We start from the raw sequence: 16,546 nt of genomic DNA on the forward strand, positions 1-16,546 counted from the left end.
GAATCTCTATGTTCAGCTTCTTGAAGAGACTCTAACTGCCTTCCAGAATGGTTGTACCAGTTTACAATCCCACCAATAATGTATAAGATTTCCTATCTCACCACATCCTCTCCAACATTATTACTTATTGCCCTGATAAACTTTCCCACTGCTACTGGGATAAGATGGTATCTCATTGTGGTTTTTATTTGCAATGCTCTTATTGCCAGTGATTTGGAGCATTTTTTCATATGTCTGTTGCCCATTTGAATGTCCTCCTCTGTGAAAAGTCCTTCCATGTCTTTTCCCATTTTGTAACTGAATTATCAGTCTCTTTCATCTGGAGGCCCTGTAAACTGGAGTCTGTAAACTTCTGTTACGAGAAAATTGTCTGAAAGTTGATTACCAAGTCTTTGCTTTAAAATAATACAAAGTATCTTCTCAGACCACAATACCATAAAACTAGAAATTAACCACAAAAGGATAAAGCATATACAGTCATCAACACAGAAGTTAACTAACACCCTGCTTGAACACGATTGGGTTATGGAAGAAATAAAGAGTGATATTAATAAATTCTTTGAAACAAATGATAATGAAAACAGAATGTACCAAAACCTCTGGGATGCAGCTAAGGCAGTCCTCAGGGGCCATTTCATAGCAATAGACAAAAGCATTAAAAAAAGAAGAAAGAAGCAAAACAAAGGATCTAACTCAGCACCTTTATCAAATAGAACAAGAACAACAATCTAACCCAACAGCCTCTAAAAGAAAGGAAATTATAAGGATAAGACCCAATTGAATTTTAAAACTACCTAATAATAAATTTAATGCACTGAACACTAATGACTGCAAACCAGATAAGTTGTAGGATGACATAAAGGAAATCAGACATAAATAAACAACACAAACAAAAATAGTCACTTAAAAGAAAATACCAAAATGATGTCTGAAGGGATGCTGAAGCTTGTTTTTGAATGTAGAAAAGCCAAACGAAAAGGAAGAGATTATGAAGTTTAGCTCTTTAAAAGAACTCAACAAATTATTTCAAAAGCCAACTTAAGAATTATAAAAACAAACCCATAATGCATGGGAATGATTATATGAAACACAATATGAATGAAGAATAGTGTGAAATAGAATGCATACAAACTTTGTGAGCAAATCAATATAAAACAAAATTTTAAAAAGAAGACAAAAGTATTATAATGAAATATATAAAGGTCTGTAGTTAGAAAATAAAAAGGGAAAAACATGGCTGGTATTTCTCCAGATAAAAGAAATGAAGGGAAATATCAAGCCTTGAGTTACAATACTCAAGAATTCTATGGGAAAAAATAACCGTGCAGGAAGCAATAAAAGAAGATAGAAGGAATACACTGAGTCACAGGACCAAAGAGAAATGGTAAACTTGGAAACATTTCAGGAAGAAGCATATAATCACAAACCAATGGCACTGAAGGAAGAAGTCCAAACTGCACTGAAGGCACTGGCCAAAAAAAAAAATAAGTTTCCTGGAATTAAAACAGTACCAATTAAAATGTTTCAGTAAGTAGATGTAACTCTGGATATGCTCACAAGTCTATGACAAGATGTTTGGAAGACTTGAAGAGATCCATATTTATTTCTATTTCAATAAAATATGTAAGTTATGAATTATATCGTTAATATCACACACAGGTACAATATAACTAAAGATTATTTTTAAGTCGCTGGAACAGAACATTAACAGTATCCTTCCACTTCTAGAACTGTCAGAAATTAAAACTTGAGTCAAACGAGGCTGTGGAACAACAGATATCACTATTAATGTCAGATGGATCTTAGTTGTAAGTAGAGAATGCCAGAGAGATGCTTATCCATGTTTTATTAACTATGCAAAGGCATTCTACCATGTGGGTTGTAATCAATGAGTGATAACCTTGAAAAGAATGGAAATTCTAGAACCTTTAAATGTGTTCATACAAAACTCGTACCTAGACCTAGAAATAATCATTCCCAAAGAAGAGGTGGATACTGTATAGCTTAAAATCAGGAAAAGTGTGTATGAGGGTATGAGGGTTTTAGTCCTTCACCATACCTATTTGAAATGGATAGTGAATAAATAATTCTAGCAACTGGACTATACGAAGAATTTGGCACCACAATTGGAGGAAGACTGAACAACAACTTGCGTTAATAGATGACAAAATTTTGCTTGTAGAAAGTAATAAAACCTTGAAGCACTCATTGAAGAAAATAAAAAACTATAAGCTTCAACATGAATTACATTTCACTCAATACTAACGAATGAAGACCAGATGCGCTATGGGATGAAATCAAGGATATTATCCATGAAGAAAGCAAAATGTCATTACAAAGACATATGAGGAAGAAAAGACTAAAATGGATCTCAGAAAAGACTAAAAATTGCACTAGAATATGGAGAAGCGAAAATAAAGGAAAGAAAGAAAGAAATTAAAAAGTTGATCAGAAGATGTCAAAGGGCAACACATGAAGACAGGGCAAAGTATTATAATGAAATTTTTAAGGAGCTGGAGACTAGAAAATCAAGAGGGAAGAATTAACTCAACATTTCTTGGATTGAAGGAATTGAAGAACAAATTAAAACCTTGAGTTACAAAATTTAAAGATGGTATGGGGGAAATATTGAATGATCCAGAAAAGCTCAAAAAAGATAGAATACATAGAAATGCTGTACCAAAAAGAACTGTCTGACACAGAACCATTTCTCGAAGTAGCATATGATCAAGAAGAACCAATGGTTTAAAAAAATGGTTTTAATGATAATAAAGGAAGAGGTTCAAGTTGCTCTGAAGTAATTGGCAAAAAATAAAGCTCCAGGAACTGATAAAATACCACTTGACGTAACTCAACAAAATATGTAACCTTGAATATGCTCACCAGGTTGTGCCAAGGAAGGTGGAGGAGAGATACTTCACCAACTGACTAGAAGATATCCATATATATTAATTAATTTCAAAAAAGCACAAAGCCAAAAAAATACCATGATCCAACAGAATGTGGATATTATCAAGCAATATCATTATTATATGCAAGGAAAATCTTGCTGAAGATTATCCAAAAACTACTAAAATGTATATTGACAGAGAACTTCCAGAAAACAAGTTTGATTTAGAAGAGGTTGTGTCACTAAAGATCTCACTGCTTGTGTCAGATAGATCTGGACTGAAAGTAGTACCAGTACTATTTGTTTCTTATTTTTTTGCTGTGTATCATCAAGTCAGAATCGACTCATAGCTCACCCTCCAATGGGTTTTCAGAGTCAGCTAATCACAACAGGAGATTCTGACCATCTTTTCTCCTGTAAAGTAGCTAGTGGATTCGAACTGCATGCCTTTGAGATTGCAGCACAGATTCTTACCTTTAGGCCAACAGAGCTCTTATTGACTATGAAAAAGCATTTGACTGTGTGGATAACAAAAAATTGTGGCCTACATTGAGAAGAATGGGAAAGCCAGAACACTTGATTGTGCGTATGTGAATTCTATACCTAGAACAAGAAGTTGTAGCCTAATCAGAGCAAGGGAACACTGCATGGCTCATAATCAAGAAAAGGCTTTGTTAGAGATGTATCCATTTTCCATACATTTTAACCTATGTAATGAATATATCATTCCAGAGAATGTACATCATGAAGAAGAATATGACACCAGAAGTGGAGGAAGACTCATGAACAATCTGCATTATGTAGATGATACAATCCTATTTGTTTAAACTATGGTAGACTTGAAGTATTTGCTGCATAAAAGAAGGACTGCAGCCTCTAATATGGGTTGCATCTTAACATCAAGGAAACAAAGATCCTAACTACAGGGCCAATAGACAGCAAAATGACAGAGCGAGAAAAGATTGAGGTTGTTAACAATTTCACTTTGCTCAGATTCACAGTCACCACTCTTGGCAACAGCATTCAGGAAATCAAAATACAAGTTGCATGGAGAAAATCTGCTGTCAAGGATTTCACCAGAGTGTTAAAGAACAATGATGTCAGTCTAGAGACTGGATGTGACTGATCCAGGCTATGGCTTTCTCAATTGCTTGCTATGCAGCTGAGAGCTGGATAATTAATTAATAAGGATGACAAAAGAATTATTGGTGCCTTTCAGTTGTGGTGTTGGAGAAGAGTATTGAACACACTGTAAACTTCCAAGAGAACAAACAGGTCTATCCAAGAGAGGGTAAAACCAAGTTGATCTTTGGAGGCAAGAATTTCTAATCTCTGTTTACATACTCTGGGCATGTTTCCAAGAGAGACCGGTCCTTGGAGATGAACATCATAATTGGAAGGGTGGAGGGTCAGCACAGGAGAGGAGAACCCCAGAGACAGAGAGGTTTGTCAGAGACAGTGAGATTGGCTTGGAAAGGCAAGGTTCAGAACCATTGTTCATAAGGTCACTATAAGTCATACTCAACTCAATATCACAGAACAGCAAAAACAAAAAGCAGCCAATTCCTTTAAATTGATATTGAATAGACTATGGACAGCTACAAAAATAAGGAAGTCGGTCTTAGAAGGAGAGCAACCAATGTCAAGAATGGTGAGACTCCATCTCACACTTCAGGCATATTATCAGGAGGGACAAGTCTATGGAAAAAGACTTTATGATTTTCCATAACATAGAACAGCAGAAGATCAGGAAAAGATGGGAAGATTCTCAGAGCTGTACTGATACAGTGTCTACAACAACAGCCTTGAGCATGACAGACATTGTGAGGATGGTGCAGGATAGGGCAAATTTTCAATATGTTCTTCATAGTGTCTCTACCTCATACTCAGCTGCATGGAATTTAACAATTCACTGCATCATTTGTTCATGCTTTAAAAAAAAAAAAACAAACCAACAACAAACATCTTATTTCTTTACAGGCAGGTCCAGAGACTTCCTTCTCCAGGAAGCTTTCCAACCTGCCCCAACTCAAGGCTTTCTTTTCCACCCTTTTTGACCACATAAATTGATGAGTCTCTGTCCAGATCTCTCTTCCGATATTGGGAGTTGTTCCAGGATTGAGTCCTAAATGTGAAACTCCAGCAGTGAGGGCAAAGCAGAGAGTAAGTTGAGGAGCAATGAGTGCAGAAAACAAAGAATAATGGGGTTGAGAGAAGAGAAGACTAGCCCTCAGATGCTGCAATGGCACCCACCACCACAAGTTCTGCATGCGTACCTGAGGCGTTGACAACAGGCTTGGTGATGTCAGGGTGGCATAGACTGACAAGGGGATTGATAGGGCCAAACCAGGTCTTAAAGCCCTGTGGGTAGGTGGCTACCAGACGAGTCACTTCCTGCAAACCCTGCTCCGTGGGAAGGAACTGTAAATAAAAAAGGGTTGTCACCTCTCCAGAAAAAGCCACAAGTTTCAGCCCATTGTTGGTTTCTACAGGTGGCAAGAATGTCCTGTGAAAAACTGTCAGAATTCTTAACTGAGGGAGGGACTCCCCACACTTTCAGCTCCATTCAAAAGATGAAGGGTTCCCTTGAAGTGGGAGAATCCTAAGGCACACTGCCAGTCTAAGGGTGTACCCAAGAACAGAGAGACAAGACAAGCTGGAGAAGCAGAGGGTCAGCAAGACAGAATGAATTGACTAGGGCAGGAATTGGGAGACTGTTCAAGGATAGGGCAAGGTTCATAGGATCATTATGAGTTGAGGTTGATTCAGAGGCACTTAACAATTGATCTGTAATCATGCAACAGAGATAGATGATATCTAAATGACTGAGCTGTTAATTGTTTACTTGCACATAGGAGAAAAGTCAAGGTAGAGGTGAAAGAAGGCTTATCAAAGGGTAAGTAGTCAATCTTTATGCAGGTTGGGCAACATGCCCATTAATATACCTTGGGTTTAGAGGGCAAGACAGCAAAAAGAGGGTATTCCAGAGAGAGGAAAAGTAGAGAGATGCCTGCACCTCTCCTCTAACCCAACTATGTCCTGGAGGCAGGGGGAGAAGGTAACAGACTAAAGTCTTAGAGAGGTGGGCATTGACCTGAGGGAAACAGAGCTTCACTAGAGGAAAGGGTGAAGTCTAGAGTGTATTACTGACAAGGTCCCCTGTTAAGGATGTGGCTGTGAGAAAGTCAGACCTTTCAACTCTGCCCAGCCTGTCCAGCACCACTTGCCCATGGGAGCTTGAAGTGGACTAATAGGGGAAATACAGGAAACAATGACACCTAAATCAGAATAGTAGGTGGGGGAAAAGAATTAGAGAAATGGCTTAAATTTGGGGGAAGATAGAGAAGAGAGGAGTGAACTTGGGGTGAAGCTGAAAAGAGAGGCTTCCCTCATTGTCCTTGCTTCACTCTATAGTCCTACACATATCCAGTCCCACATCCACCGCCCCCTGACCCAGACTGTCCTGGTCCTGACACCCCACCTCCATTCTGCTGCACCACTCACCATGCCCAGATGACCCAAGAACCAGTTTTGCATTGGAGGATGTGGGAAATGCCGGAGGTGGCTGTAATTGTCATAGAAAGCATAGGACCAGGCCAGTATTCTAGCCAGAAGCCAGGCAGCCCCAGCCAGCAGCAGGAGCAGCCATGGAGAGGATGTGCCAGTCCAGGATCCCAGCCATGACAGGTCCAGCAGTGACATCCTGCAGACAGAGGAGAAGTGGCACTAATGGGGAATGTAGATGCCAGAAGGGTTGGCAAGTACAGGGAGGAGCTAAGGGTGTGGATTCTGGAATCAGGGGAGGAGTCAAGGATATGGATTTCAGAGCAGTCAGTGGTAGGTAAACATAAAGACCAGAGAGGAGAGATAGAGATCAAAGGAGAAGAAATTGTTAGGTGCCATTAATTTAAGATTCATAACAACCCTACAAGCAACAGACCCGACCCTTTCCTATCCTGTGCCGTCCTCATCATCTCTGGCACATTGGAGCCCTTTTCTGCAGTCACTGTGTCAATCCATCTCATTAGGGGCCATCCTCTCTTTCACTGACCATCACTAAGCATGATGTCACCTTACAAGGAATAGCCTCTAGCAACATGTCCAAAGTACGGGAGATGAAGCTTTATCATCTTTACCTCCAAGGAGTATTCTGGCTGCACTTTCTCCAAGATATAACCATTTGCTCTTTTGGCAATTCATGAGATAGTCAATATTCCCTTTCAATACAACTCAAAGGCATCAATTCTTCTTTTGCCATTCTTATTCACTGTCTAGCTCTTATATGCATAGCAAGCTATGGAAAACTTCATGTCCTGAATCAGGCACACCTTAGTCTTCAAACTGACATTGTTGCTCTTCAGTATTTTGGAGAAGTCCCAAACAGTGGACTTGCATAACACAGTACATCTATCTCCTGATTTCCTGACTGTTGGTACCAAGGGCATTGATTATTCATGCAAGCAAGACACAATAATTTTCAATTTCAGTCCTTTCTCTATCTGTCCTATTGTTATCTATTGTCCCAGAGGTGAGGTCTTTGTTTTCTTGATGTTGAGATATGAGACAGGGGGTGGGAGGAAGATGAAAAGATGTAGCTGAGAGGGAAAAAAAGGAGTCCAGAAGTCCCATCTCCAACTACAGTCCCAGGGAGACTGTCAGAAAAGTCACTTACTGTTTCACCACAGATGTTCTCTCTCCCTGAAGTTTACTAGTTAACTAGCAGTTAACTTCAGTTAAGTCCTACCTGGCTGTCCTTAAGTAGCACTATTCTATCCAGATCAAGACTCAGCCCCGCCAACCTACCTTGGTTCCTTCTGTCTTTAGCAGTTTATATAGCCCAGTCTCCTCTTCACTCCTCCTTGGACCTCTTTGCCCATGCACCTGCCTCTCTGGGCACAGCTGGGAGCTGTTGTCCCAGGACAGTCAAGCCTTCTACCTGCTAAGAAAAATCCTAAAGCAGCAATGAAGATGAGGGGATGGGTTGCAAAGGTGGCCATGAAGGCTGAACTGATGTCTCAAATTCCAAGAGTGAGCTGGGAATCCTGTGGACCCAGCACGTTTCTAGAGGGGAAGGGCAGAGGGAGAAAAGCAAAGGTTACTCAGAGCTTTAAATTTATTGCCAGCCTAACCCTTCCACAGTTAGGGTGTGGCCAATAAAAGTCTGAAAGCTGTTGCCATGGTCATCTAGTTCTACAGAAATCTCTCCATGTGAATACAATCAGAGGCATTAAGAGCAAAGAAACAGCCTCACCTCACAGGGATTAACAAAATCAGAATCTGAGGTAAAGGGCAGAGGTGGAGAGAGGACATCTGGAAGTTATGGCCCAGAAGAATATGAAGAGGAGTAATTAGAAGGATTGAAACGAGACTGTTGGCTTCCTGCTCTGAATCTGAATTGTACCAGCCCTTCTCTGAGCCTCACGGAACTCTGGTGGACATAGAGATTTGTGCTGCTAACCCAGATGTGCATGTGTCCGGTAGTTCAAATCTTCCCCAAGGAAGAAAGATAGCAATCTACCTCCATGTGAATTACAGCCTCAGAAACCCCCTGTTGTTGTTGTTGTGTGCCATCGAGTCGCTTGCAACTCATAGCGACCCTATGTACAACAGCCCTAAACTCTGCTCTGTCCTGTGCCAATCGCACTGTCTCTGACACACCCATCCCAATTACCCCAGTCACTGAATCAATCCACCTCATAGGGGGCCTTCCCCTTCTGCGCTGTCCCTCCACCCTACCAAGAATGATGTCCCTCTCCAAGGACCTGTCCCTCCTGGCAACATATCCAAAGTATGTTAGACGGAGCCTCAGAATCCTTGCCTCCAAAGAGCAGCCCGGTTTGACCCTTTCCAGGATGAATCTGTTTGTTTTCCTAGCAGTCGATGTTACCCTCAATACTCTTCTCCAGCACCAAAGCTCAAAAGCATCAATTCTCCTTCTATTCTTCCGAGTCATTGTCCAACTCTCTGATGCATAACAAGTGATAGCAAAGATAATGTTCTGTAGTTTCCACACTCTGTTGGGCATACCAATTGACATAATTCAGCTAACAGATGCTGCCCTTGATGTGCTCACCAAGTTGTGTCAAGAAATCTGGAGAACAACCACTTGGCCAACTGAATGAAGAGATCTATATTTGTTCCCATCCCAAAGAAGGGTGACCCAACAGAGTGTGGAAACTACAAAACAATATCATTAATTTCATATGCAAGCAAGATTCTACTGAAGATTATTCAAAAACGACTGGAACAACACATCAACAGAGAACTGCCAGAAGTCCAGAAACCCCCCTAGAGAGTCAAAATAGGAATTGATTCTAGCTCTACAATGATGAGAGAGAGCTTTTTTCTGAAGCTCAATTTTACTTGAAAATAGCACATCAGATTAAAACTTTGGGAGAGACAGGGGAGGGCTTCACAAGAAAGTGAGAAATTTCATTAGCCCCAAGCAAAGAATTAGGAGAGGTAGGCTAGAAACTGAGACCTCAGAGCCTTTTGGACCAGGTATTCCACCTTTTGTGTGCCAGCTGTATTCCTCCCTTCACCTGGTCCCAAATTACCCTGTGGGGTGGTTTTTATTAATGTTGTTGTTGTTGATTGCCATCAAGTCAAGCTCAACTCACAGCAACCTTATGAAAAAAAGACCTGAAGCTTTTTGATAACTAACATTTCTCAAAGTTCATACAGTTTCCAGAGGTATGTTGTTTAGGAAGTAGAGGCCAATGAGTCAGAAATGAAAAGAGGGATTCCCAGCAGAAGTACTCAACAAGAGAGTGCATCAAAGACTATCTTCCAATGATTTATTGGGTATTGTTGTTAATGCGTACCATCAAGTCAGAACCGACCCATAGCTGACCCTCCAGCAGGTTTTCAGAGGCAGTAATTCATACGGGAGAAGACATTCTTCTGCAAAGCAGCTGGTGGATTCGAACTGCATGTCTTTGGGGAGGCTACCAGAGCTCCTTACAATACCCAATGCAGTCTACCAAGGCCACAGTGTTCAGAGGTCTGTTGCTAGAGCCTTCAGGGGGGTGGAATAAGATCCCCTGCCCTAGAATCTCCAGTCCCTCTGTTGAGGCCAACTTCACTTCACCTAGGGCTGGGCAAGGACAAAGAAGGACAGGGCTTGATAAACCAGACAAGGTCCTGGGAGATGGAGAATAAAAAATCCCAGATGTTGAAATTATTCAACTTACTGTAGACCTACTATGTACCTGAGACAGACATACAGACCACCAAAAGCAGAGTGGTGTGCCTCACCAGCACTAGCCACCATCAGTCACTGAATCACTTTCAAGTCTTTTAGTAATATGTACAGTTGCTTTATTAGTCTTACAATGATAAAGAGAGCAAAGTTAAAAATAAATATGAAAGCAACTTTTCAGTTGGCACATGACTTCACCTGCTGTGTCCTTAACCATTAACTTAACCATTAACTTCGTGCTATTTTGTTTGTGTTATTGGGCCTCTCTCTCTCTCTCTCTCTCTCTCTCTCTCTCTCTCTCTCTCTTTCTCTCTCTCTCTCCCTCCCTCCCCCCCTTTTGTGAAGATTATAGGGGAAAATGATGTCCCATTCATGAACATTTTTATAACATTAATTACAATACAATGTAAACTTATTCTTCCTCTTTCATCCCTATAATGCTCATTTCCATTAATTCTTCTATCCTACACCTTCCTGCCTTCTGAGATTTTATAAATTGTTGATATTATATGGTTCATTATTCTAAGGAGTGACTGTTTCCCTGGAGTTCTTTTTCAACTGGCAGACCTGTCAATTGCTTGGTTGTAAATTGAATTATGGGAATGAGTTTTGTTCTTGGTCAGAAGGTGACTAAGGGCTCCAGGCTTAGAAGTACTTACAGTCTCTTCCAGTCCTGTAAGCTCGACCATTTTAGGTTTTGGAGATTAGTTCTTAATTTTTTTCCCACTCTGTCCACGCCCTTCTGCTGTGATGCCCCTCAGAGTGGTCAGCAGTGATAGCTGGGCACCATCCATTTTCTTTGGTCTCTTGATCATAGAGGTTGAGGTTAAAGCTCATTAGCCCTTGGACTGACTATTTTCTTTTCATATTTGCTTTCTTTTATTCTATCATCTTTGTTCCAGATATAGACAGAGCAATAGTTACATGCTAGATAGTTCCTCATAAACTTTTATTATTATTATTATAGTAGTTTATTTACGAAATTGGAATACATTGTCTTTCACAGCACTTTCTTCCCATATCCCTTGTGAAGACAATAGTCTGCTCAGGCACACCTTAGTCTCTAGACTGACCAATATAAAATAAAATAATAAAATCTAAAAAGTGGTAAAAAAACAATAATGCATGAGAATGGCTGTATGAAACACTATATGAATCAAGAATAGCGTGAAACACAATGTATACTAACTTTGTGAAACACAATGTATACTAACTTTGTGAGTAAATCATTATAAAATTTAAATAGATTAGCAACCCATAGTCTTCCAAGAAAAAAACCTTGCAAACAGGCAAACTATCTTTATTTCATGCAGTTTAGATGCCTTGCTATTTCTGCATTAATGTCCTCTTGAGAGTCCTTTTCACTGCAATGAATTTATAGATGAATTTAGGGCTACTTCATCTTAATTCTAAATTTCTTTGTGGCCTTTGAAATTATGAGAACTCTTGCAGTTAACTGATTGTATTTAAGTATCATCTTCTATCAAAACAACACTGTCTCAAGTCTCTCTGGAGAAAAGAAAGGAGGAAATTCTTGTGTTTTTTTTTTTTATTTCTGCCATTGTTCCTGTAACTTGGGAGTCAGTTCTGGCTTTCTCTTACAGGTTATTAAATGAAATATGGGTGAACATGAGACGCCTTATAAAGAAAGGACATCCTCTGGTGGTGCAAATAGTTTATTTGAGACTATTAACAGTGACAAACAGTATAACATGCCAGGCTATTAATCAAAAGGTTGATGGGTCCAGTACACCAGTAGGTACATGGATATTTTTAGACTTGGAAATATGATCGATTTTCACCATGAGTTAGGACTGACTCAACACCTGTGGATTTGGTTTTTGAACCTGAAGGTTGGTTGTTGGATTCACCCATTGGAATCATGGAAGAAAGACCTGGTGATCTACTTCTAGAAATACTACAGCCAGGGTAAGGGGGGAAATCCCTATGGAATAGAGGAGGTCTTCTCTTTAACACATGGAGCTGCATAAGTCAAAGCAACTCAATAGGAATACACATTTATAACTTAGGGGGTTTATGTTTGAATGACCAAGCTGATTGGTGGTGTTTCTGCCTGATCTGTGCAGTATGTCCCTATCTCAGTATGGATTGATGGATTATGACTGTATCAGTGATACAGGATTACAGGAAGTCAATGGCCCCCTTCCTTATTGTTTTTCTTAGGAAAAGCTTCCTAGGGGAGTCAATGTTTTAGTGAATTCATTCTCTTTGGTCTTCTGGCTTTTGTAATGTTTTCTCTCTATTCTTGTGGAAGCCTGAAATAACCACAAACTGTGATGAACTTCTCTCCCAGAGTCTTAAACCCATTGAGAAGCACCCTCCACACTCACCTACCACAGACACATACACAGAGAGAAAGAGAGATAAACATACCCAAATACATGAAGAGACACACATAAATACAGGTGTGTAAACACACAAAGTCACAATAACTTACACACATAGGTAGGCAGCATCGTCATTTATTGCCAGCACAGTTCTTGGGCCTTACCCAGAGATGAGATCTGCAGTCGGCCTAGGTGAACTTCCAGGAGGAGAAATCCATATACTTCCTATGTTCCAAAAAACATCTGCAGATCAGTTCTTCATAGTGACGTCCCCCTTTCTCATGAGTGGGCATTATATTCATAATTTTTTTTGTAATGTCAGCTTCTAATTATATACCCTGAGACTCCTACAGATGGTACTCAAAGCCCAGTACCTTACAATGACTTAGATATGTCGGGCTCAAAGTCCTTATCTGTTTATGGCTGTTGCGTATCAGACCCGTAATAAACACTGACCACCTAGCAACAATATTTGCAGAACAGTGAATGCTTAGGGTCCTCATTCCAAACTCCTAGTGCACATTGGAATTGTAAATGTTCTTTCTCACAAGGGCTACAGAAAAGACTTCATTCAGACCCTCAGGTGGTACCAGTACTTTGTGTCCACTACTAAAGAAAAGGTTGGTAATTCAACTAACCCCAGTGGCACCAGGGAAGAAAAGTCTGATAGAAGAACTAGTTGATGCCTGGTTACCATACCATACAATTATTCTAAAAAGAGCCATAGCAAAAGATCCTACATAGAATGGAGAGAAAATACCTTATAAGTCAGGATGCACTTCCAGTTAAGATCATGGAACTGTCAAGGCTATGGCCTTTAGTCATTGTTTGAACTTGGAACAAAACATTCCCTTGGTATAGACAGTAACACCAGGAAAGCAATGACTCCTGAAAATAACCAGCTCTCAAAAAACTCATATGCCATAGAAATTGAACTGACTCATAACTAGCTCCTCAGCAAGTTTTCAGAAGGCTGCAAATTGCACAAGAGAAGGTTGCCCATTTTTCTCCCTTGGAGCCTCTGGGGAATGTGAACTGCCACAGAAGCATCATGTATGGGTTAGTGATTCAAATCCCTGCAGTGCTGCATATAAGGTCCACACCAATCCTGTAAGGCTAGACGGATGCTTGTGAATAAGAATTACAGGGAGAATGTGGAGAAAGCACGATTATGTAGAGGGAATTGTCATTCATGTGTACACAGTAACATGTGTGAATGGTTCTATGAAGCACCAATATGCTTTATAAACTTTCACAATAAAAAAAGAGAGAGAAGAAGAAAAAAGAAATATCTGACCGTCTGCTTCTGTAAAAACTTAAACAATAAAAAATAACCCAAGGAAGCCATTGTACTCTCTAATATGTGGGGTTCTATCCACTTGGCTGTGTGGATCATAACAAGTTATGGCTGACATTGAGAGGAATGAGAGACCCAGAGTACTTAACTTGCTCCTGCAGAACCTATACCTGGACCTGGAGGCTATTGTGTGAACAGAGCAGGAGAACACTGCATGGTTTAAAATTGATAAAAAGTGCTTTAGTGTTCTATTCTCTCTCCGTGCCTATTTAATCTGTATGCTGAGCAAATTATCTGAGAGGCTGGACTCTATGAAGAAGAGTGTGGCATCAGGATTGGAGGGAGACTCATCAATAACCTGTGTTATGCAGGTGACACAACCTTGCTTGCTGAAAGTGAGAAGGACTTGAATCCCTTGTTGCAGAAGACCGAGGAATGCAGTCTTGGGTATGGATTGCATCTCAGTCTCAAGAAAACAAAGATTCTTACAACTGGCCCGATACGCAACATCATGATGGATGGAGAAAAGATTGAAACTGAACAGCTTCATCTTTCTTGGATCCACAATTATCACCCTTGTCACCAGCAGTCAGGAAAAAAGAAGATGCTCTGCACTGGAAAAATTTGCAGTTAGGGACTTCTCCCAATTATTGAGGAGCAATGATGTCAGTTTGAGGACTAAGGTACATTTGATTCAGACCATAGTCTTTCCAATCATGAACTGTGCATCTGAAAGCTGGACAATGACTAAGGATGACAAAAGGAGAATTGACACCTTTGAGCTGTGGTGTTGGAGAAGAGCACTGAACATTCCATGGACGGCCAAGAGAACAAACAGGTATGTCTTGAAGAGGGTGCAGCTGGAATGCTCTTTGGAGGCAAGAATGATGAGGCTTCGCCTCACACACTTCAAGCTTGTTGCTAGGAGAGGCTGTTCTTTGGAGAGGACCATGACGCTTGGAAGTGTGGAGGGTCACTGAAGGAGGGGAAGACTTACAATCAGCTGGATTGACACAGTGACTATCACAATGGGTTCTTGTGTGTCAGGAAGTGTGAGGATGGCCCAGGATAGAACAGGGTTCAGATCTGTTGTTCGTAGGGTCACTGTGAGTTGTACTCAACTCAGCGGCATCTAATAATAACAATCCAACTGATGGCTGTTCATTTGTTTATTCTGGTTCTAGATGGCAAGTATCAATAAGTGGTTTACATAACATACAGAAGCAGGCTCTACCTTAGAGGTTTGTGGAATCTCTATCTTGGATCTTTGAATTGCGGTCCAGGTCCTCTCCAAGTCATTTATCCAGTTAGATTCTGAGAGATCTTAGCATCAAAGAATTTTGTAGATTCTCAAAAATTTAACCATGAGTCTGTTAAACTTCTCTAGTCCTATCAACGAGTTTAATCTGAGGGTGCTCTATTGTGCATAATGTTTTTGAAGGCCTGTTATTTTGGAAGTGAATTGTTAATCTTCTTCCTTGTTGTTGTTGTTGTGAATCATTTAGTCTGTGTATCATCAAGTCAGAACTGAGCCATCGCTGACCCTTTTCAGAGGCCGTTAATCATATGGGAGGAAATTGCCCTTCCTTCCCCTGTGGGGCAGCTGGTGGCCTCGAACTGTGTGCCTTTGGGATTGCATGGCAGCTTCTTGCCATTAGTCTCCTACCCTATTCTGCCTTAATTTAGATGCTTAGCTTTAAAGCAATATATGACAGACAAGCATTTTACCCAGATTTTTCCTGGAAAGGGTGAAACCCAACTGTTCCATAGAGGCAAGGATTTTGTGGCTGTGCCTCATATATTTTGGGTATGTCGCCAGGAGGGATCAGTCCTTAGAGAAGAACATCATGCTTAGAAGGGTGGAGGGAGGGACAGTGCAGGAGAGGAAGATTCTGGGTAAGATGGATTGGGACAGTAACTGGGGTAGGTGTGTCAGAGCAGAGAGATCAGCTCAGGATAAAGCAGGGTTCGGACCTATTTGTGCATAGGGTTATTATGAGTTGTAATCGACTCGACAGCAGGTAACAATGACAACATGTTACATTTGGTAAATATTCAGCATAATTATCAAATAAACAAGGCCATCTCAGATGGTAAGACCTGTAAGAAAAGTGGATTTGTTGTTACCGTTGTTGCTAGGTGCCCTGAAGTTCCCTATGACGTTTAACAGCAGATCTGGACCTTATCCTGGACTTCTTCACAACCTTCACCATAATCAAGCCCAGGGTTCCAGTCACTGTCATTCCACCTGATTGGGGGACGGGGAGGGGGGGTCATCCTCCCTTTCTTTCACTCTCTTCCTTTCCCAGCTTGATATCTATTACTTGGGAAGGACACAATACTCACATTAAAGGAAGAATGTCTGAAGTGACATTTCAGATGAGCCAAGAGTGATGGAGGGCAGGTGTGCACGTAGAGAGATGAGCCCTCCAAGTACAGGGGAGCTGGTGCACAGGCTCTGTCTGACTCAGGGACTCATTTAGTCCCTTAAATCCATCCTCAACACTGTTAAATTATCGGACTTAAAGAAGAAATCAGAGAGAACGAGGGAAAACTTAAGGTAGCTTTATTAAAGTGGGGAGATGGGGGGCGGGAGCTCCCGGGTGAGTTCCTCATTCTGAAGATGTAGAATGGAGATGTCATACCTTCAAAGGGTATTGGGGCGGGTTTTTAATAAGAGTCTTTAGGGAAGGACATTCCATTGTGATTTATGGTTCATCCATTAGTTTGGCCAGGTGGGCGGGGCCATTCACTCTTTTGTCTAAGTTTGTATTCTTTGACTTCTTCATTCTCCCCCTTTGCCCCCGGCC

General features: G+C 40.8%; 1 protein-coding gene across 1 annotated transcript in view; it reads right to left on the reverse strand.

The window, feature by feature from the left end:
- Positions 1-6,592, reverse strand: part of LOC102851071 (leukotriene-B(4) omega-hydroxylase 1-like) — a 46,645-nt gene extending 40,053 nt beyond the window's left edge. Inside the window, exons 1-2 of the mRNA XM_006898298.1 lie at positions 6,395-6,592; positions 5,167-5,311 (exon numbers count right to left, since the gene is read on the reverse strand). Coding sequence (XP_006898360.1) covers positions 5,167-5,311; positions 6,395-6,592 — 343 coding nt within the window. The remainder of the gene's footprint in view (positions 1-5,166; positions 5,312-6,394) is intronic.
- Between the last annotated feature and the right edge of the window lie 9,954 nt (positions 6,593-16,546).

The sequence above is a fragment of the Elephantulus edwardii genome, unplaced genomic scaffold (genome assembly GCF_000299155.1).
Source record: "Elephantulus edwardii isolate Elephantulus edwardi_28Jun2011 unplaced genomic scaffold, EleEdw1.0 scaffold00226, whole genome shotgun sequence".
NCBI classification, from domain to species: Eukaryota; Metazoa; Chordata; class Mammalia; order Macroscelidea; family Macroscelididae; genus Elephantulus; species Elephantulus edwardii.